This window comes from Haematobia irritans, chromosome 5 (genome assembly GCF_050003625.1).
Source record: "Haematobia irritans isolate KBUSLIRL chromosome 5, ASM5000362v1, whole genome shotgun sequence".
Classification (NCBI taxonomy): Eukaryota; Metazoa; Arthropoda; class Insecta; order Diptera; family Muscidae; genus Haematobia; species Haematobia irritans.
Genome location: NC_134401.1, coordinates 1,237,102 through 1,259,347, shown reverse-complemented (window position 1 = coordinate 1,259,347; position 22,246 = coordinate 1,237,102). Strand labels below are relative to the sequence as shown.

Here is a 22,246-nt window from a genome sequence, read left to right as displayed (position 1 = left end):
TGTTTGCACAAGAAATACAATTGATAGTGTCGTAAAGTGTGCCAAATTTGTTTGCAATCGGTTCAGATTTAGATATAGCTGCCATATATATATTTCGACCGATTTACATTCATATGACCACAGAGACCTAAGTTGCACTCAGATTTACATGAAATTTTACACAAAGATTAGGATTAACATCCTTACTATGCATGCCAAATTTCGTTGAAATCGGTTCATTATGTACGAGTATGTATATCGAAAATGTAGATCTACAAAGTGTTTCAGGGTATCCTAAGAACCACATGGACAATACACAGGTCAGAAGGAATTGTTTGGCTTCCTGCCAATAATCATTTTTGTGGCCTAGAATCAGAAGGTTATATTGTACCAGTCTATGAAACACCTGGTTCATACAAATATAAAATTTTAATTAAAAACAAAACTCAAGTTCGACGCAAGAACCCAATATTCTCCACAATTTGTAATATTCGTGTAATCTAATATAGTATCCTACATATGTTGCTCACTTGCATATGTAAATGTAAATCTACTACCAATACATACATACACACACATATATGCACCCACAAATTCTCATTTATGTTTTATCCGGTTTGGGTTGGGTAATGGCTGGGATAAATATCAATATGTTTATGTGAATATTAAAATTAAAAATGAGAACGAACGATACCAAACAAAATCTTGTGAACATTCTCATGTCCTTCATGTTTAACCTTTGACAAGAGAGGAAACGGAAACTCCGACATGAGGAAATGTAGAAATCGTATGCTAAAGACCATCAACACCAATGCCAACACGCCATCAGCATCTGCCCACTTACCCATACGCGATCTCTTATCATGAACCTAAAGTAGAGGAGTCGACTCTTTTGCAGTATTCATATGTGTTGGTGTGTACGAGTGTTAACACATACAACGGAAGTTAAACAGACGTTGACAGGAAGGAATTTCAACTGTGAACAAATGTCACTGCATAAGTAGCAAAGCAAACGAATAAATGCAAAAGCAGATACGAAAGGAAGAGGGATGGATCGGTTGGATTTGAATGAATATTAAAAAATATTTGCATTTATATTTCAGCATTCCATTATTCGCCTTTTTAAGTTAGACAGTCGTATTTCGCTTCTCATCCCAACTCTCTGTACAATCCTCAGAAGTCTATGCAGCAACAGCTAAAAGCGAGCATAACTTCACAAACACTGTAGAGATTCTTGTCACTTTTGCTAGAAGTTGCTGTAAAAAAACAACAACAACATACAAACATGAGTCAACATACAAAGGTATGCAACTTTCAAGTTGAAGTGGCATTGTTGCTCTACGACACCATCATTGGCAAAGAAATAAATGTCGCTTTCTTAATGGTACCCCGTTGAGCATCTTTGCTACTTCCTTTGACATGGAAATGCATTCTTAAGTGAGCATTCTCGTTTTGTTTTCCTCTTTAGAAATGCTACTGCAATAAAGATTCTTTGATTGGCCAAAGGAAAAAACGAATTATTAATGTTTCTTTTTCCAAGGCCATAGGAATGGCTTAACACTAAGATGAACGACCTTCGCCGGCAAGATTTTATTACACTACTATCACTACTATCAGGCATGAAGACTATGAATAACTAGCATTGAGAAACATTTTGGCCATCAAGCATACTCCCAATAAATCTGCGTCAGCAGAGGGTGTTATCTATCCACCTTCGTTCAATGGTTTGTATGCCCGCCTTGCCTTCAATACCAGTTTCGACCGAAGGCCAAAATGCTGTTGACATTACTGTGTGTATCAAAACTTTCACCATAATGTGAAGCATCGTTTCCAGTCACCTGTAAAAAGGAGGTCCTTTGTCATTGAGCTAAATATAGAATCGAACAATATTTATTGATACGGGAGAAGTTCTCTACCTATGGTATCACAATGGTCTGAACCTAACACTAGAGAGTTAACTTGCATAATATCTTATTAGAGTTCAATAGTTTTGTTTTTATATAATTTAGAATATTCATTCCAAAAGATTTAGATTCTTCGCCTTAATCCCTTAAGCCTTTATGTAATCTCATAGAAAAACTTTTATTCAATCTTTTTTTCGACAACAAAAAATATAACTTTGCTTCCCTTGGTTACTCTTAAATATATTTCTTGAAATCTATGACAATTATAAGATTAATCTACAATTTTGCATTCAAGTCTTTGAGTGTTTTATTTACGAATAAATTCTGTAATGACATCTTGAGTTAATTTCTAAAAATACATCTAAATCTAATTTATTTATCATTTGGAAACAAATATACTTTCCTTCATCGATGGAGAAGATAAGATTGGATATTAGATTAAACTGAAATCTCCATGCTTACAGCACATCTATTTCAAATACAAACAAATTGTCATTATTTAAGATAAATTACATTAGCTTAAATAATAATCAAACTAAACTATTATGATGCTGCAGGTAATAAGCTTCTCTGCCCAAATACAATTTCAGGGGCTAGCTGAACCTAAATATAAAAGCTAAAGTTGGAATTCCACTATATCCAAGCTGGTTTCGTAAAAATAAGCTATTCACGGCTATATGACCACCGTTTGTCTAGTCTATTGATCTTAGTCGATCACAAAAACGACTTGATATTGCCAAGAATGTAAAATGCCTGCATTTTGAAACATTTCCAAGCAATGGCTTCCATCAGAGCATCTATACTGGTGTATGATTTAGTCCTTATTTTGCCCAATTAAATGGCGTAAAATGAAAAGGTCGTTGGATCGGCATCTGGCGAATCGGATAGCCAATATGTGGATGAAATAAATTGCGTAATATGATTTTTTATATATTGGACTGGAAAAAAGGCTCAACATAGTCCTGGCTATCAGTTGCTCTGTACATCCCTTTGTTCTTCACGAGATATACGTTTTTTTTATTCGATTATGAAAAAAATTGACCTACATAACATTGCAATATACATAACATATCAGACATGATTTAGATATAAGTATATATTGCCTGAGTTTCTCATATCGATGTCTACATTCCAAAGTGCGCTAAGTCTAAAAAGTGAATTTTACAGGAAACAAGAAACAAGTTTTGTTTTTTGAAATTTCTCAAAACCCGTATAAGATAGAAATTCCCTTATTTGCGGTCTTAAAATCAAATTTTTTATAATTTTTTTAGTATGTACGAACTCAAAATAGTGATAATAGAACATGGCTAAAAATTACTTAGACCACTTTAGACCGAACACAGCTTTTTGCCCTTTTTGCATTGGACATTTTTTAAAACTTTAGACACAGGCTAAGTACAATATTAACCATATTTTTTGATAGAAATGTTCAATAAATTCGATCTTTTGACAGGATGCAATTCACATCAATAAAAAACAGCGAACTCATCAAAACATGCTAAGTCGACTTAGCGTACTTTGGATTGGAAATTTTTTAAAACTTTAGACACAGGCTAAGTACAATATTAACCATAACTTTTGATAGAAATGTCCAATAAATTCGATCTTTTGACAGGATGCAATTCACATCAATAAAAAAACAGCGAACTCATCAAAACATGCTAAGTCGACTTAGCGTACTCTGGAATGAGGGCATCGATATGGTAGCCCAATTAATTTCAAACCCATCTTGTTGAAGGTAATCCTATATGATACTTTCTAAACTAGCAAAATATCATCTGCTTAGTGTTGCGTACGAGATATTTTAGACATCCGAAAAGATAACGAGTATTTCGTAAAATATTTTAAGCCTTACCAATTAAAATTTCTTTTCAAACGGTATGCAGTGCATATTAGGATAATTAATTGCTTTAAAATTTATCCATATCCATGTTTCCATTACTAATATGAAATCTTATTAAAATTCACAGTTCAAACCTATCTCATAAATCATAAATGTAACAGTGGAATCACTCATACATAAGCAATACGAGTATGACTAATATTTATGTTACACGCATGAAAAAGAGAGTCAGTTGATACGTGTATAAGTGTGTTATAGTACTAAGTAGTGTAAGCATTTCCTATTTAATTTGTGTACTTGTACGGAAGTAGTATGTGTGCGTATGTGTATGAACTTATGTATACATTTATGATTCTTGAGGATGGTGGATAAGGCGGTTTTGTGCCAAGTCATCATTAAAATAAATATTCTCCTACTCCATTCAAAATTTTGCCTTGTTCGTGTGGTTAAGTAGGACAATAAGGATAAAGACGATGCTTTAGCATCCTTTTTACTCCATTCATGTTTTTTTTGACAACAAGCATCATTGTTAGCAAATCTTCGCCCCTCCCCTCTCCCCACACACACACACATACAAACATGAACAAACGAATATTGTGATGCAAATATACTTAGTCACACATATGTTTGAGTAGGTATGAACCTAAGTAGCAAAGCTATATGTGTGTGAGAGAGTTTGTTGTACAATGTTTGTATAACAATAATACTCGTTCTCGTTGTTATAATAAAATCTGTTCTAATGCATTATGCTGATGCATAGTTGATGTTCTTTGGTTGAATGTTCGGTTATGGGCCATCTTCCCTTCGACCACAATAAGGCTGATAGGGCACAATTTGGTAAGCTGGCTTGCTGAATGACTCGATTGTTGGCTTGTTAGTTGGGTGGTCACGCCATGCACCACTCAAATGAAATTGGTCTCAGTCAGCCCAAGTATATAATGAGGATGTTAAGTAAGACATTCTCAAACATTTGTATGCCTGTGCGAACGATGCCAAAGAAAAGTTGTACTGCTGGCAGATGTTGCGGTTACGCTCAACAAAAGTGGTTAGAAGTGTGAGAAAATTGCAGATGTTGCACAAATTGGATGGACTTTTAATTGCTCACAAATAAGTTGCCTTAACTGACGAATATTGGTCAATTATCACAACACCATAGATAACTATAGTCTAGAACTTTATAATAATACACTGGCATTGGTTTAATAAGGAATTGTGTGTTCAGGAATAGAAGAGAGGAATGTGAAGATGATTTCCTTATACTCTAATTATAAATAAAGTGTAACAAGAAATTCTTTGCAAAATATACAGGACCCTTTGTATTCTCGATACATTTGTTGAACAAACGAAATACCTCCATATTGCTAATATCCTAAATCCTATTTTGTTTTCCATTAACTATAACAAACAATAGTGGGACATTTGGAAAACTAAACCAAACCCTAATACAATAGTTTATTTTGTTTTCGACTAGTCTCCCTATTATCTATGGAATTTTTTTCTCGAGTGCATGTCTAACAAATTCCATAGGGGAAGTACGAGTACATTAAAGTTGTTGAGATTGAAGATTATATAACAATATATGTTCATACTTGAGTAAATATGAACATACACACAGGGGTATCTAAATGTCTACTCGAACTATATAAATGTGATCTAATGAAGGGTTTGTGTATGTGTGTTTGCATTTGTTATACATATACAAATGCATTTAAGACGAGAGCCTCTCAAAAACTACAACTTAACCATAGACTAAAACCAATATCTCTTATGGATTTAAGTTGTTTTTTCTCTGAAACCATCCTCCAGTAGTTTTCGGTCTACCATGCATTTCATTACAAATGAAAACGAATAATAGCATTATACGAACGAGTTAATAAATGGGATTATATTGCAATTAGGGTTTTCTTTTTCCCGGACTTTTTCCATTCCCGGGAAAGCGGGAATTTTTTTTCGAATTTCCCGGGATCCCGGTCAAAGGGAAGCCAACTTTGATGTGGCATACATTTAAACAGTTGAATAAATTAGAAATCGCCTAAAGTTACGGTTAAAAGGCGCTGTCTGGACAACTGACAATATATATAAAAATATTTTGTAATACAAAAAATTTTTACAATGGTTTATTTCGGTATAGTTTTCGGAAGAACACTATTAATATAGTGGGATGTCACTATCATGTAATACCTCATTCACATTACACTTCCAAAATCCATTTTCACTAGATTTCAACTGTCATTTGCCTTATAAATAAGGAATTTAAAATCCACTTTTCGCGCCACAGATTTCGCGCCTAATGTGAATGAGGTATAATTAAAGAAACTATCTTAATAAAGGTTGGAATTTTCATATTTCATAAAAACATCCTTGTAATAATTATGAAATTATGCAATTGCAAACGTGTGTTACATAATATCTCTTTGTTTATGAAGGTTTACTCAGTCTATCAGAATGTCGGTTTACAGAAATATGACAATCATAAATTGGGAAACGCAATCTTCTTTTTAACAATGGGGAGCCCGTTAGAATGTGGGCTAGAACCAACGACTATATGTATGTCCCATAAGGCAACTACTACTGCTTGGTACCGTAGTCATTCACATTACACTTCCAAAATCCACATTCATGTCTTTAAAATACTAATGCAAATTTTGCTTAGCATAGAAGACGCATTTCTCTAATATAAAGTCTCATTGTCTTTATAATTATGTAATTTGACTTAAAAATGGTTATCATAACATGAAAGAAAAAATTTTTGGGCTAAGGTCAACTTGACTTTAATAATTCAGAAAAATTATTTAAAATTGTTTTTAAATTTGTTGTCTTTTTGCATATTGACTACAAAGCAAAGAATCGTTCAAATATAGGACACGTTTTTCAACACTTTATTTTAAAGACGTTTTTTACTTGAAACATAGCAGAATTTCTACTGGAAGTCGAGTGTGAATTTGGAAAATAAAGTTGTCGTTAACTCGTTTTTAAAGGACTTTGATAGCATATGAAGAAAACTAGTTGAAAAAAAAAACGAAAAAGTAAATTTGCTTCCTACAAGCAAGTACACAAAACCCAACATTAAAAGAGAATTGTGTCTTAAAAGTATCCTTGTTTGTATTCTTTGCTTCGTTGGCTCGGAATCAATACCAACAGTTTTAAAGTAAAGACAAAATCTTTGGAACCTAGCATGCTTTTTTCAGTGTAGATTTCAACTGTCACGTGCCATATAAAACCCTCTAATATATATAAAATATAGTAAAAAAAATTCCCGGGAATTCCCTCACTTCATTCCCGGGAATGGGCTCCCTAATTGCAATTCATCCGTATATTAATGTACAAAAACCAATAAAATAACAGTGAAACTTCACAAAACTGGTGGACAGGACTTAATTTTGTTGAGGCACCTGATATATTATCACATTAAAATTAACATTAAAAGTGTACAAGGTCCCACTTAGGGACAAAATTTATGCGACCGTTTACTTCTGAGAGGTTTCACTGTATTCGTCCAAAAGTTTGGCCAGGTCGAATTTTATGTGCCCTTCACCATGGAACAAACCTAAGAAAATTTGCGTATTAGCCTATGTCCGATTTTTTAGTATAATACTTGCAAGCACTTACCGTCTTTTTAAACCTTGTATGGTTCAAAGGTGTACTACTGATCCATCTGTTTATATATGTTGAACCTTATTGAGTACCTCGAAGCCCTTATTGACTCAACGGGCTCCTTACTGACGGGGTACCTACTGATTCCCTGTGGTCCTTACTGACATAAGGGGTCCCTTCTGACCCATTTGGAGTGTGAAATTATATTTTATTGAATAACTCAAAGTTATATTTTGTCCCGGCTGCTATTAACCGTGTAAATAAATATATATAGAATGATTTAGTTGAGTACGCCCGGGGAAAATTTATTTTCTCTTGTTTAAGAAAATTTAAAAAGTCTCTCAACAATCTGTAAATAAAATAGTGCATTATAGTTGACCCATAGCAATATACATACGATGTTTTCAATTTGCGAATACCCACGGTTTGAATTTACCAGTTGTACGGTATAACCATATAATTCACTATATGAACCCTCCCTACTTTATCAATTTACAATGCTCACAGGTGATTTAGTTTGACCCACATCGATCACATGCATTTCTTCACAAATACATACAAACGTCATTCTCTAACCAGAATACAACAAACCCTTCACTTTAGATTGGCTATCCTTACCATTTCAAAGACAGTGCATATCTTTATCGTTGCTCTAAAAGTATTCATAGAATTGGCCTTTGTGCTGTCGGAAAGAAACATTTTTTTCTATGTTCACCATTGTTGGGGATGCACTTACCTTATTGGAGTTACCATTGAATTTCAATAGCTTCTTGCAGGATTTGCCACGACTTTCAAAATAGATTTCCTGGGGAGTACGACGATGTTGCTGGCCTTTCTTCAGTAGATTCATATACAATGGATGATGTTGCGGTGTTGTGCCACTGCTGCCATACAGAGAAGCTGCCGTATAGCCATTGTAAGTTGGTGTATTATAGTCACCACTGGATGTAGCCGTCTTTCCTCGAGAATTGCTTGAGCACAGAAGACGTGAAAGTATGCCACAACAGCCGGGTGTTAGACCTGAAGCCGGAGGAGGTGGTGAGGTGCTGCGTGGTAGTCTAGCCTGCTGTTGTTGGTGGTTGTTGTTAAAGGAGTGGTTGTTATTGTTGTTGCTGCCACTATTACTTTGGCCATTGGTTATACTATAGCTGCCGGCAGATATGGTCTTGAGTTCTATAGCGTTTGGTGGCTTATGAAGATTAACATCGATTTCCATTGTTAAATGTGGCACTTTGTATGCATTTCCGTTTCACAGCTGTTATGAGATGTTTCCGTACAACACAATGTCCTGTTTCCTGTGTGCGAGTGCTGGTGTGTGTGTGTTTGCTGTAAACGTAGTAGAATCACTAGCGTTGTAAGAAATTCGTATGGACGGTGTATTAGTGATGGTATATGTAATACACAATTACATTTGATTGCACACCTCTTGTGTTCGTAGATATAGGATATCTCTCAATCTCCCCCTTCAAGTACTTACATCCGTTTCCGTTATCACAAACCGGACATATGAATTATTTGCAATAGTTTGACAATGTTGCCATCGGCTGTATTGTTGTAAATATTGTATTTTGCTTTCGCTCTTTTTGCACTCAATTAAATTTATGACATTGTTTGTTTTGCTTTGTTGTTGTTTTGTTTACTTTTGCTTATACATGTTTGTTGTCGAAAAAGGTTAACGTGAATATGAATTCATATGCAAATCACGGATGTTTGTATTTTTCTAAGCATTTTAAGAATATATCCATTCAGATCCTGTAAATTTATATGAATCTTTTATTGTGTTTATTCGTTCATCCCCCCAATAAACATCATTTCGCGACTTAACAGCCTTTGTATAGTACTGCGAGTTTGTGTGTGTGTGTGACTCTGTGCCTGTATTTGTATGCATATTGCCTCGTTTATTTATTTTTCCTCTTATTCCGCTACATTCGAAGTTGCCTTAATTACTGCCTTTCAAAAAAATGTTCACATTTTGTTTTCTTGTTTTTTATACCAGACCAATTTAAGGATTCTTCCTGATCCTTTTACGTTGCCTTGATGTTCATTCAAGAGCATTTTTTTCTATAATGGTTTTGTCGTCACGTCTGCGGTTGTTGTCGTTGTTGATTCCGGTTTAAAATCTCATTTTACTTTTCTTCTCTTACCACTTATGTATTTTAACAAGTTGTACTTACTTAACTCATTAGAATTTGTTTAAAACTGATTTTCTAATTTACAACATTCGCATGCAAGAACCAGTCTTAATTAAAATACTTTAGAGAAACATTTCTTATTCTTAAAAGACGTGAAGGAGGAAGCACATGAAACCCCATTCCATGGCATGAATATGAAATGCACATACTAATAACTATTTCATAAATGTATTCCCCTCATGGCGGGATACTACTTTTATGAATTTGTGCAATATTTCGTTATGATATTCTAGTAAATTGTTTAATACATCTCCAAAGAAGATATTGGAACTTATATTATTGTTATTGAATTGTTATGAAATGTTATTGGGAGAAACGAACACCTAAGATAACATTATATTGTTATCTAAGATGGATGGACAAACCGACGGACGAACATCGTTAAACAATGTCAAGAAATATTTCGGAGACGATCTTCCTAATGCATTATATTTTGAACAAAGTTCACAACATTATCCATCAAAAGTCGACTTGAGAATTCTCTTACAAGTAAGAGTGGTCCGAAATGTTACACACACCAGGATCAAATAACATACTTAACTTAGGATAGGTTATATTGGGAACCTGTTAATCCGGGATCACTTAGACTTTCCACTATGAAATCCTCAGAAAGTGTTCGCGATCGGCTGACATTGTAATTGAAGTCAGGGTCTTTGTATGAAGGTCCTAACGTAATCTCTTATTACCCTAGCCATGCTTAACCTATCCGTGTTTCACAATGTACGAATTTTCAGAATGTTGACCACACTTTGCTTATAATCCTCACAACTTCAATTAAATCTTACTCCACCACTTTGCGTAGAAGTTTCATAGTTTTAATGATATAAAATTTAACGATCAAACTTCCTCCAACTTTTACTGTGGCAGTTTCTCGATATTGGTGTAGTTTTTACATTCACTACATATTTATAAATATGTAATTCTCTAAAACTACCAGCATCATTTTTAAATAGAACATTAGAGTGTCTAATCTAAAACAGTGGTATAACAATCGACTGAATAGTCTAAGCTGTCACTATACCTAGCCTATTCTGTATTGAAATAGACCTGTCTTCAATAAAAATCAAATAGTTAATGTAAACCTATATTCTATTGTAATATTAATTATTGTTATTGATTAACGTAAACTATATTATAATACCTTTTATTATTAATTAATGAAAGGTTGTTCAGCTCTCAATAATACTGGTGATATTTCTGTTTCTGAGTTGCACAGATTTTCGTATGGTCCCTAGGTTAGGTTAGGTTAGGTGGCAGCGCGATGTATCAGGCTCACTTAGACTATTCAGTCCATTGTGATACCACATTGGTGAACTTCTCTCTTATCACTGAGTGCTGCCCGATTCCATGTTAAGCTCGATGACAAGGGACCTCCTTTTTATAGCCGAGCCCGAACGGCGTTCCACATTACAGTGCAACCACTTAGAGAAGCTTTGAAACCCTCAGAAATGTCACCAGCATTACTGAGGTGGGATAATCCACCGCTGAAAAAGTTTTTGGTGTTCGGTCGAAGCAGGAATCGAACCCACGACCTTGTGTATGCAAGGCGGGCATGCTAACCATTGCACCACGGTGGCTCCCTTCGTATGGTCCCTAACTATGCAAAAACAAGCATCCCGAAATTCGGATTTTACGTTTTTGCAGCACTCTAATGTACTGTAATCACAAGCATATACACTTCTACAAATATACCAATATAAAAATAAACGTGTATATGTATTATGGCAAGTTTGAAACTCACATTTAGTCTGTTTGTTCCGGTTTTTGTTCGATGCTAAGGAAAAGTACTTATGTTTCATTTAAGTTTTCCTCTACAACAGGAAATACACAAGCAGCCATACAACAATAGCAAATTCTAAAGAAACATCTCTGTATTTAGGATATTTCATCTGCAAAGTAAACGGCAGTTTATATGATAGATTTTAAGAGAGCAATTTTCTTATATCATAGTTGTAATAACTAAGAAAACTTTTGGATTTTTTTCACGGGTCTAACGTTATCGATTCTTCAAACATCTATCCGTAATGTTCGTTTGAAATTCTACACCGAGAATAACTAAGAAAATAATAATATAATTAAGAAAACTTTTGGATTTTTTTCATGGGTCTAACGTTATCGATTCTTCAAACATCTATCCGTAATGTTCGTTTGAAATTCTACACCCAGAAAGTTTAGTTAGGTCTAATTATTTTACTTTACTTCATTGATATACCCAATAAAGTTTGTAATATACCCATACCCAACTCATTTATTTCGGAAACTATTGCTACCTTGGCGCCATAGATAGAATGCTGGCTTTGCGATTGGTATCTGGTTTCAATCCTAGCGTTATAAAACTACTGTTTAAGTGGTATCTAACATTATGCCGTCCGATTTTGACTAAATTGTTGAAATAAAAATGGGAAGTACAATAAAAATGAAATTTTGTTAAAATTTTTCCTTTAAGTGGAAGTCTTACCAATTTACTAATATTATTGGTAAGACTTCCACTTAAAGGAAACATTTTAACAAAATACTAATACTTTAAGTATGACCATGTACTCCGTTAAGATATAATTACTTGAATAAGAAATTGTATTATCACGGTATTTACAGTAGAACACGGTTACGAACTTCCAGTGGTCGGAAAATTTAGTTCGTTATATCCGTAGTTCGTTATAAAGAATATAAAAAATATATATTAAGTCACTTAAGTGTCTTTGGTATTATTAAAATATTCACAAATTGGTCTTTTTCTTTCATTTTCACAATCCAGGCCATTGATAACATGTACCTTAGTTGAAATTAAAAGACCATATTTGATTTTTCTGTTGATAGGACTATCCAAAAAGTATAGTTGTTTTTGTTCGTTATAAACATAATAGTGTGTTAAAGGAACCACAAATATTGTTCCCTATAACCGTTTTCGTTATTAAAGTAGACTTTTGTATAGATAATTCAACAAAAAACGTTGGTATCTGAAAGGGTGTTCATTATCCCCGGAGTACGTTATAAACTTGTTCGACTGTATCAATAATGTACGGGGTCTCTGTAGACATTTATGTAGTTGGAAAGAACATTTAGACGTTACTATTTTTTCCAAATAAAATATGTTTTGTTCTACAACTACATACATATACCACAATTCTGCTAGTTGCCAACAATAGAAGGGAAATAATTAAAAAAGAACATAATATAAATGTAATATCGACTTAAAAAAAAGGGACAATCACTGTGCACTCAATAATCAATTGTTTGCATTTAAAATCCGATACACATTCATGGTTCAATGGTAGAAAATCCGAACTGCACCATAAACACTAAAGGTAGTTCATGTTTTATTAAAATTCAGCCAGTAGTAGAAAGAATCCGTGGAGGCGATAGAGGTATTTCAATTTCCCGCCGTTTTAATGTTTGCGCCTTTATGTCCCCTTTTGCTAGGCGAGAATCATACAAGCAAAACACATACACACACACACACACCGTCATGTACACCCAAAGAGACAAGAATCAACAGACTGACTAACAACATGGTAATATGTATTGTTTTTTATCGTCACACACATACACATGGCTTAAATGAAACTCGTATTAACCATGAGCATATGGTAATGTGTGTAAGCACGATATTTTGAAATCAAAAATCATATCATAGCACAGGAACCCCCTCACATTCCACGCACTTGTAGAGACACCTTTACTTTAGTGGCAATGGAGGAAATGGCTTTCTACAACTCACAGATACGCACAACACTCACATCCCTGTAGTTACCCTTGCAAACAAACCGAATGAAATACGCGCGCTTTGCTATGATAACAGGAAAATGCCGTGAAATACCGTATGCGACTAACCGTTAGCATTCAGCTATCACGAGTAACTGATAGTATAAAGCAAGGTGTTGTCACCATGTAAACGTAAACATGCACTCTGTTTACTACAATCACAACCACTGCCACTGAAGGCAAAAAGGACTCTATGCATGAGTCACAGTTCGTGATAATTTCCGTAGCTGACTCGTAGTGTGTGATGATGACGATGATTATGAAGACAAACTCTTCGTTTCATCACAGCTCTGTGGAGACAACAACAACGAAGAAGCGACAACTTGTATGCCGACAGGTCGATTTCTATGATGCGAAGAGAAAAATAGAGAACGTGAGAGAAATTCGAGAGCGCATGTCCCTACTCTCTACAAGACAGTGTGTACAAAAAGTGCTCGTTAGTTAACTAAATACACTACACTGATGAATCAATGAATGAATGAATGAATATTTTTTGTAGTAAGGTGGTCAACAGTGTGGGAGATTATGCACACACACACGCAAGCGGTAATCAGAGAGGCGAAGAGAGCATTACCAAGGGTGAGAGCAAATCAATGATAAGACAGAGTGTTGTTGAGTTTAGTAATGGAGAGCTATGTGTAGGATTTTTGTATTTATAAATATTTTGTCATGATTCACATTCCTACGCTACAACTTAAGATATGGTCTCAAGAATCTAACTGAAGAAATTGTTATTTTAATAAAGCCCAATGACTTTTTTTATTTAATCTCCAAATCAGCCTTAATAATTTTGGTATTTTTTGGTAAACAATATAAATTTGGAAATTCGGAAACCTTTTGCATAAAGTAAACAATACTTCAAAGTTGAGCTCGAATCCGTGACCAACTGTTCCCAATGGTTTTATGTGATTTTTGGAAAACATCAAAATGGCTTATAACGTGGTGGATCTCTCCCAAATGTGAAACAAAAAACAAACACTTTTAAGCTATGTTACGAATAGAACTTTTTCGAAGTCAATTTAGTACCATTTATACGATGATATTAATAATCAAGTTCCTTCATCTTTATTTGTCCAGTAAAAATATAAGAAAGGGTTTGATTTCTTGTTCTTAAATTATGGATACAATTCCTTACTTTTAATAATAACCAAGAACGTTTGTAGTAACACATTTGTTATTAAGACGAAGTTTCTGTACAGTTTTGCTATTACGTTTTAAAAAATATGCAAATGAATTAAATTGATCAATTTTGTTGCTAAGCAATGCTTCTCAAACTCCAAAAAAAAGAAACAAAATTAAAAATTAGCTTAAGTTAGAATAAAAAAGAGCCCGATCTTCTTGGGCCCTTATCGACACACTTACACCTGTAATATTAATTTATAATTTTTTGTGAAAGTATTTCTCGATTAAAAACATATGCACTAACTTATAATACCCTGTTCCACAGTGTGGCGCAGGGTATAAAAACTTAGTCCGCTCAATATATACGCTATATCGAGAATACTTAATTTCCATTTATTTCCCAAGACCCTACATGCAATTGTAGACAAGCATATTGCCCCATAAAGAGTGATATTAGCGCAAATGTTCAAAGTTTCACAATATCATCCTTATCTTCTTTTATTCCCTTCGTTCAAAAGTTAAATCTGTCGTTGGTATTTTTTTATTTACAGTCCCTTAATTTGATTCAAATTTAATGTTTCTAAACCTTTATTCTGGTAGCTATCCCATTTTAATTTGTTTCTCCCATTCACCTTGAGAAAGTTTGTACAATGTTTTGCTTTTCAATCGCTTCCTTTGTTGTGGTTCCGCAATTATTTCCTTTAACTAGGAATGATGGAATTTGAAAAGGGATTTTAGCTTCAAGCAAATTGTGTTTGTCGTTATGTTGTTTCCCTTGTTGGGTTTTATCCCTATTTGGACATACTATTTCAGTAGATTCTCCACCACATTCGGTTGTTGGGATAAATCCTGTTTAGTTTTATTGTATGGGACTTTACTTTGTTAGTAATTCCATTTTAAATGGGGAAGGAAGTAAATCACAATCGTAATGCTTGGAGAGAGTTTAAATTTATCTCACAATAATTTCGTACTTGATTTTAAAGTTATACATATACAAAAATTAATCCACAAAATTACTTAAGGGGCAATTAATAAAACTTCATTAGAATACCCATGAAAATGACCAAAGTTAAGTTTTTATTAAATTATTTTCTTTATATTTTTATTGAATAAAAATACCTAACTACTTGTACAACATCCTCCTTTTCTTCTTTTGTAAATATTTGTCAATAATAAATATTTTTAATTATACAGAAAAGTTGAATTGAACACTAATACAAACGTTCTGTGGCAACTAAGGACGTGCCAAGAAATTACTGAGAAAAAGACAATACTGTAAAGATAAAGTTTTTCAAAAGCATACAAACTTTATTGCATACATCAAAAAGTTAACAATGAAAAGTTCTTTTCTAAAGAAGCAAGAGATGATTAATTCTATGTATATAATAGCTCAACATGGTAACTGTCATCTGCTTCGGTAGTACAGAAGAGCTGGCCAGAGCAAGTAATATTGTAGGTTGATTATATTTGATTTCAACTACGATGAATATTTTGACTCTAGAACAAGACATAATCAAGACTGTGTGATATTCAAATTCGCGATCCAAAGTTAAAAGTAAATTTTGGTTTGCAAAAAACAGAAAAATCAGTGGTGATATCGTTCATTTGTAATTCCACTAATAGATTTTTCATGATTTTCAAATCGGCGCAAACCAACCAATCGACTCTTCATCGTCTTAAGAAACTACTTTTGATTTTATTCAAAACTGACTAACTTGTTTCTACTCATCCTTCAATAAAGCAAAAGAAATCGATTGCATTACAGGAGAAAGAACCGTCGGTACATTGTGGCGTATGATATTTTATCAATATGTTGACATCACTCATACGGTGTTGTACTTGAACCACGTTATTGCTAGTGGCAAAGATAAATACATATTTAATTCAATCCTTATGGTCAAAACAATCATATATGCAATCATATTATTGTTCCATATATGCGTTTTTTCCTATAGGCTATTATTGTAGGGTATGTTTTACTAACTTTCTTATATGAGATATGTTTACATTCGTTATCTATTAAGGCCATTATACCAATGGTAGTTAAATCACACACACACGCACCCAGAGAAGGAATATGATCACCCCAACCATTTTTCGAGAGCAGAATGTTATTTTTGAACGGAGAACATGTAGCATGTTTGCGGCAACCATGTTATTTTCTCAAAAAGCCTATGTATGATTTCGGCAACTATGTATATGTTTGCCGAGAAAACAACATTTTTGCGACAAAAAAGTTCCACGGTCACCGTCCAAAAATAACATTTTGCTCTCGAAACATGGTTGAGGTGATCATATTCCTTCTCTGCGTGCAGTTTAATAATTAGAGAGTGAATAGCAGCATGACTAAAGACACTTAATAGAAAAGAAATATGGATCATCGTACGTATTTCGTGCTAATATTCATTGTTTAGATTCCTTTTGCAGATGGATCTCAGCTTTACGGCTAATCAAATCCATTTTCGAACCACCTTAATATATTTAACTTTGAAAATTCATATTTTCAACCTTGCAAAAGCTAATAGTTCATTTGATATGTCCATAAGGTTTCCAATTATATGACATCTTACAAATAAATGTTCTGGTCTGGAATAGAACGTTGTCTGGCCTCAGATTATTGACATGGCAACAAGTGTAGCTGTTACAATCCCTTCTTTAGTCAGTAAAACAACGAAGTAGTATTGTCTCACTCCATATACTTTTGCGTTTACCCTAAAGATTCCTGAAGGCTGAAATGAGCTCTGTTATCCTACACATTCCCTTCCATTTGGGATCTGTTCTCCAACTTCAAAGTTGTGGAAAATCTGCTACAAGGGAAAATAAAAAGAAAAACAAAATGCAAAAGATACAAAGATGAGTAAATAGATGTGAAGTATGACTGCCACTTTGGCTGTTTGACTTGACTTGTCTTTTCTTGTTCTATATTATGTTGCTGTTGCACTGTCGTGCTGTCGTTGTTGCATTGGTCCATGGCCTCCTGCCATCCAGTGATGCTTGAACTGGAAACGTGGCTGAAAAACTACACAACCTGATGGCAGCTAAAAGGTGGAAAATTGTTTTCAAGTAGTAAAGCAATGGCTCGGACTATGGGCTTTGACTATGGCCATAACAAGTCCTAAACCTTAACATCAATTTCCAGTTAAGCACCCCAACAGCTATAGCAGAGATTTTAATGCTCTTCACTGTGTGTGTTTGTCTTTAATCTTCTTCACGTTGGAATGACTGATGCTGAGCTGAGTTGAGCTGTCCTACTTCATCTTTTACTGTTGTTTTCGGTTGAAATTGTTAAGATTTTCCTTGAGTTCTCCACAATTTCCTTGGCTTTGTGATTTTTATTATTGTTACAATGCTGCCTTCAGAAGCTGCCATTACATCCCGGGATCGCTTCTTGTTGCATTCCTCTTGCTCGGTTTGTTATGGAACATCGTTGGATGCCTCCTGTTGTTTCGACAGGTATGGGTTTAAGGATATTAAATCGCAAAGCAATTAGGAAAACTCCAACAAGAAGAGATGCTTGACCAGGAATTTTCCTCAAATTATTTCGCAAAGACTTAAGGTATCACAAACACATATACACGCAAACCACATACTGTACTTGGGCTTGTGGCCATGGCCAAAGGATAGTGTTTCAGGATATCAAGACATTGAATGCCTTGGCCTTTCCTGTGGTTTTCTTAAAATTAAATCAATGCAATCAACTGCATATTTGTGTCATTTACTTTCATTCATTCGTGTCGATGAGATACTTCGACTCGGAGTACCAGAATTGACCACATGAAATGAATTTAAAACTTCTTTTGTTATGATAAATGACCTGCCTTTTAGGTCCGATTATCCAACTATCCAAAGAATTTCTTGAATAGCCCTAGAATGAAGTAATTACTTTTGGGATTTTCAAATAAATGCAAGTCTTAATCTCATGTTTAAGTTTTAATTAAATTTTATTGTAATTTACTTTTGAATCTTTCTAACTATGGGAGGCTTTTCTATTTGGCAATATTTTATTAAACAAACACTATCGACAATATATTGATAAATATTAAATTTATACTCAATCAGTTAAAATTGATTAAAACTAATGAAAATAAAAGGAAATATTTCAGTTTCATATTCGTTTTCACTAACATAGACATAATTGTTTTGTTTCGGAACTAAAATTGATTACTAAATAAAAAAAATATTTTGATGATTTGTTATATGTATCGTATTATATTTTACTGCGTGCTAGTACATATGTTAAAAGTAACTATAAATAAGTATAAATTCTTCTGTCAGCCCTCCATGGATTGGTTTTTTGTTTCCAGGTAAGTTAAGTTGGATGACATACGCCGATCATCCGATCTTAGTTCTAGAGCATCTAGAAGCCGAAATTTCCCTTCGATTTGCAGAAATACAAAATCTGCATGAACACTGTATGCAATAGATTATTGCACTAAAGTATTTTCAAATCATATTTTGTAGTATATTTTTTTAACAAGTTTATTTAAATTTATTATTGATTGAGCTTTATACGCTAAAATATCTTCGGATACATTTTTTGAATATTCGCCATAAACGAACTCCCGACTTCACTTCAGGATGTTCCAAATAATGTTTTGGTCCAGACTTATCTAACATGTCTATCCCTATATAGTACTCGATTTGACTGAAATTCGGAAATTGGCGTTCGTTCCCATGGATGAGCTGAAGAGATTTATATCGTTCAATTTTACTTAAACTCCATATTGACCGATCTCCATTCCATACTTCTAGAAGCCCATATTTTGTAAATTTATTGTTCTTTTGAGGATGTGTGAATATGGTTTATCAGACCTAAGCAGTCAGTACATGATAACTGAATTCGACTTGGATGAAAATGTGTATAGGCAGATAGACTCCCAATTACTTTCTGAATTGATACAGTCCAACCTGTTCTTTTATTTCTTTGTGTATTTTCATAGGAAATATGTTTATCAAATCGGGGTAGACTTTAATTTTGACAGTGTTCTCTTACTACAATTGAATAGACGAATTTGCATAAAATCATAAACAACCAATATTCTAACAATTTTATGGTCAATCTCCATAACAATTTATCAAGCGGGATTTCTTAAAAGAAATATGTTAATTTTCAAATATCCTTGAAATTTCATAAGGCCAAGAAATTTGCATAATTTCATATTTTTTTTACATGAAAACCAACAAACACAGTATAGATTATTCCCCGTTTGCAAACCACTTGTGGGAACATACATTACCATCTCTGGACAAATGGGTACTGGATATACATTCATAGGTCCCAGAGACTCACCGTGGTAATAAATGAACCCAGAGTTTCTGTGCTAAGAAAATTATTCTAATAATAAGAAATTTTATAAAGGCCACGGATGCAAAGAAGAAGCATCAGCTGCCCTTAAACATAGCTAGCAGAGAATGCAAAAAGAAAATCGAAATAATTTGAACATCATTAATTTCATGCAACAAAGAAATTGGAGCCTTTTCTACGGACTTTTCTTTTCTCTTCTCTCTCTCTCTTTCTCTTTTAGGAATGAAAATAAGATGAACACCATTAATATGTAAAAAAAACTACACATCCTTTTGCACATTATCCTGCCAGCAAGCAATGCTGAATAAGTGAGTTTGTATGGCATATAATTTACGTCTAATATTTCACATCCTTGTCACCATTATAATAATTGTCAAGTAATTTAAATCAAAGGAACCCGAATACTTTTCATTCCTCTGCTATTTCTTTCGTCTATCTTTCGTTTTACCAACCGTCGCCCAATCCTCACTCCTATGCAAGCCAATGGCATGATCTATGACTATGATTTACTCTATAAACTTAGAGAGAATTGTGGAATAGGAAAATTTGCTGTAGGAATCGATGAAAGAATCAAAGACTTACAAGTATGGAACTATTCCAGAAGGTAGTGTGATGAGTGGGGATGTAAAAAAATATATGAGGATGTAGATAAATTAAGAAAACAAATAATTCTTCAAGTTTATCTTAATCCTTGAGTTAAGCTTCAGACATTACTGACAATTAATTTGCCATACTCTGGTCAGGTTTGATTAAAAGAAGGTAGTTCAGGATCCTATGCAAGCCAATGGCATGATCTATGATTATGATTTACTCTATAAACTTAGAGAGAATAGTGGAATAGGAAAATTTGCTGTAGGAATCGATGAAAGAATCAAAGACTTACAAGTATGGAACTATTCCAGAAGGTAGTGTTATGAGTGGGGATGTAAAAAAATATATGAAGATGTAGATAAATTAAGAAAACAAATAATTCTTCAAGTTTATCTTAATCCTTCAGTTAAGCTTCAGACATTGCTGAGAATTAATTTGCCATACTCTGGTCAGGTTTGATTAAAAGAAGGTAGTCCAGGATCTGTGCTCCAGAAACTGTATCTGGGATCAGTGCAGTAATGTTATTTACTTTAATCCCACTTATTTATTTTAATCATCCTTTAAATTCCACGCTCACGTTACTAATCACGCTATCAAATTTAATGAGAATATCGAATATAACAACACACTCGATTCTATTTCTGGGGACAAAAGATTTGTAGCTTTTGTCACCGCATTGTCTACACCTACCTCGCCAACTATTTTTCCACGGATTCATTAGTTTGCCTAATGTAAAATCATTTATTAAAATATTTCCCCAATAAAACCCTTATAGTTTGTAACCAATGACGAATGAAATGCAAAAAAGGCAATCTTTACCACTACACACTCGTACCACCAGTGGAACTCCGGTGCCTTTACTACAGTTTGTCTCCTTAGTACGCTCTCTCATTCCATTTGAGGCAAATTTGAAAAAGGAAACGGAAATTTGCCGCCGGAAGTTCAAAAGCGAAACTAAAATATGCTGGAAGTTTTTTTTTCGTTGTCGTTCGATCGTAATAGGAAACTCATTTACATGAATTCGCCCCCCGCACAAAAACAGCTAAGCAAGCACAGAGAAGAAAACTCCTTGGAATTTTTAAAATAAATGAATGAATTACCGAACTGAACAGAGAATTGATAAATGGATTTATATGCTATGGTATGAAGTTGCTAGGAATTTGGTTACGGCTTGAAGCGGTTTTATGTAGAGAATGAGCAAATCAATCCGACAATACTAGCTCAGCAATATGGAATTTTATTTATTGGCATTTGGTGAAGAAGGTAGGGATGTTGAATGTAAACGAATTCATATTGATTGTAACGTCAATAGTTTGTCACCATTTGAGGAATTGTATGGGGAAAGTTTTTTTTTTTTTTTTGCAGAGCACTCTTTAGGGCAAAAGACAAATGGCGATTTAAATAAATGTTGTTCAAAGGAATATAAATTACATGTTGGTCATTTAAAATAAATTATATTGAGCCAAAGAAGCTTTTATTGAGTATCAATGTAAACATGGTTGTTTGAGAAAAAAATTTGTATTACATAAATATTGAAGCTATATCTAAATTTGGTCCAACATTTATCCGAAACAATATAATTTGTCAAACGTTTCGATCGCTACAAACTTCACATAAAATTTTGTTAAATTTTTCCCGTAACATTTTTCCTGGAAAAAGGGTCCACACGAGCTTGTTTTGTCACAGAGTTATATATATACGTGGAAAAAATCTCTTTGACGAATTCCTCCCCCGAATTTGACTCCGATTTTTAAAATAATATTTTGTTCTCCTTATAAATCCTATTTGTGAATTTTTTAATAGACTTCACTCCACAACAGCTTACACATTAATTGCTTTCACTTATTTTGATTCCCTTTGGGGGTCGTCTTTATTTAGAAATGCTATACCCGTTTCCTTGGCTATTGGATACTTTTGCCTACTTGTTAAATAAAAAACTCTGGCGGAAATGTGA

At 33.9% G+C, this 22,246-nt stretch overlaps 1 protein-coding gene across 1 annotated transcript in view; it reads right to left on the bottom strand.

Annotated features, from left to right (window-relative positions):
• Positions 1-9,065, bottom strand: part of LOC142241202 (uncharacterized) — a 69,147-nt gene extending 60,082 nt beyond the window's left edge. Inside the window, exon 1 of the mRNA XM_075312947.1 lies at positions 8,057-9,065. Within this exon, the coding sequence (XP_075169062.1) occupies positions 8,057-8,536 (480 nt within the window). The 5' untranslated portion in view covers positions 8,537-9,065. The remainder of the gene's footprint in view (positions 1-8,056) is intronic.
• Between the last annotated feature and the right edge of the window lie 13,181 nt (positions 9,066-22,246).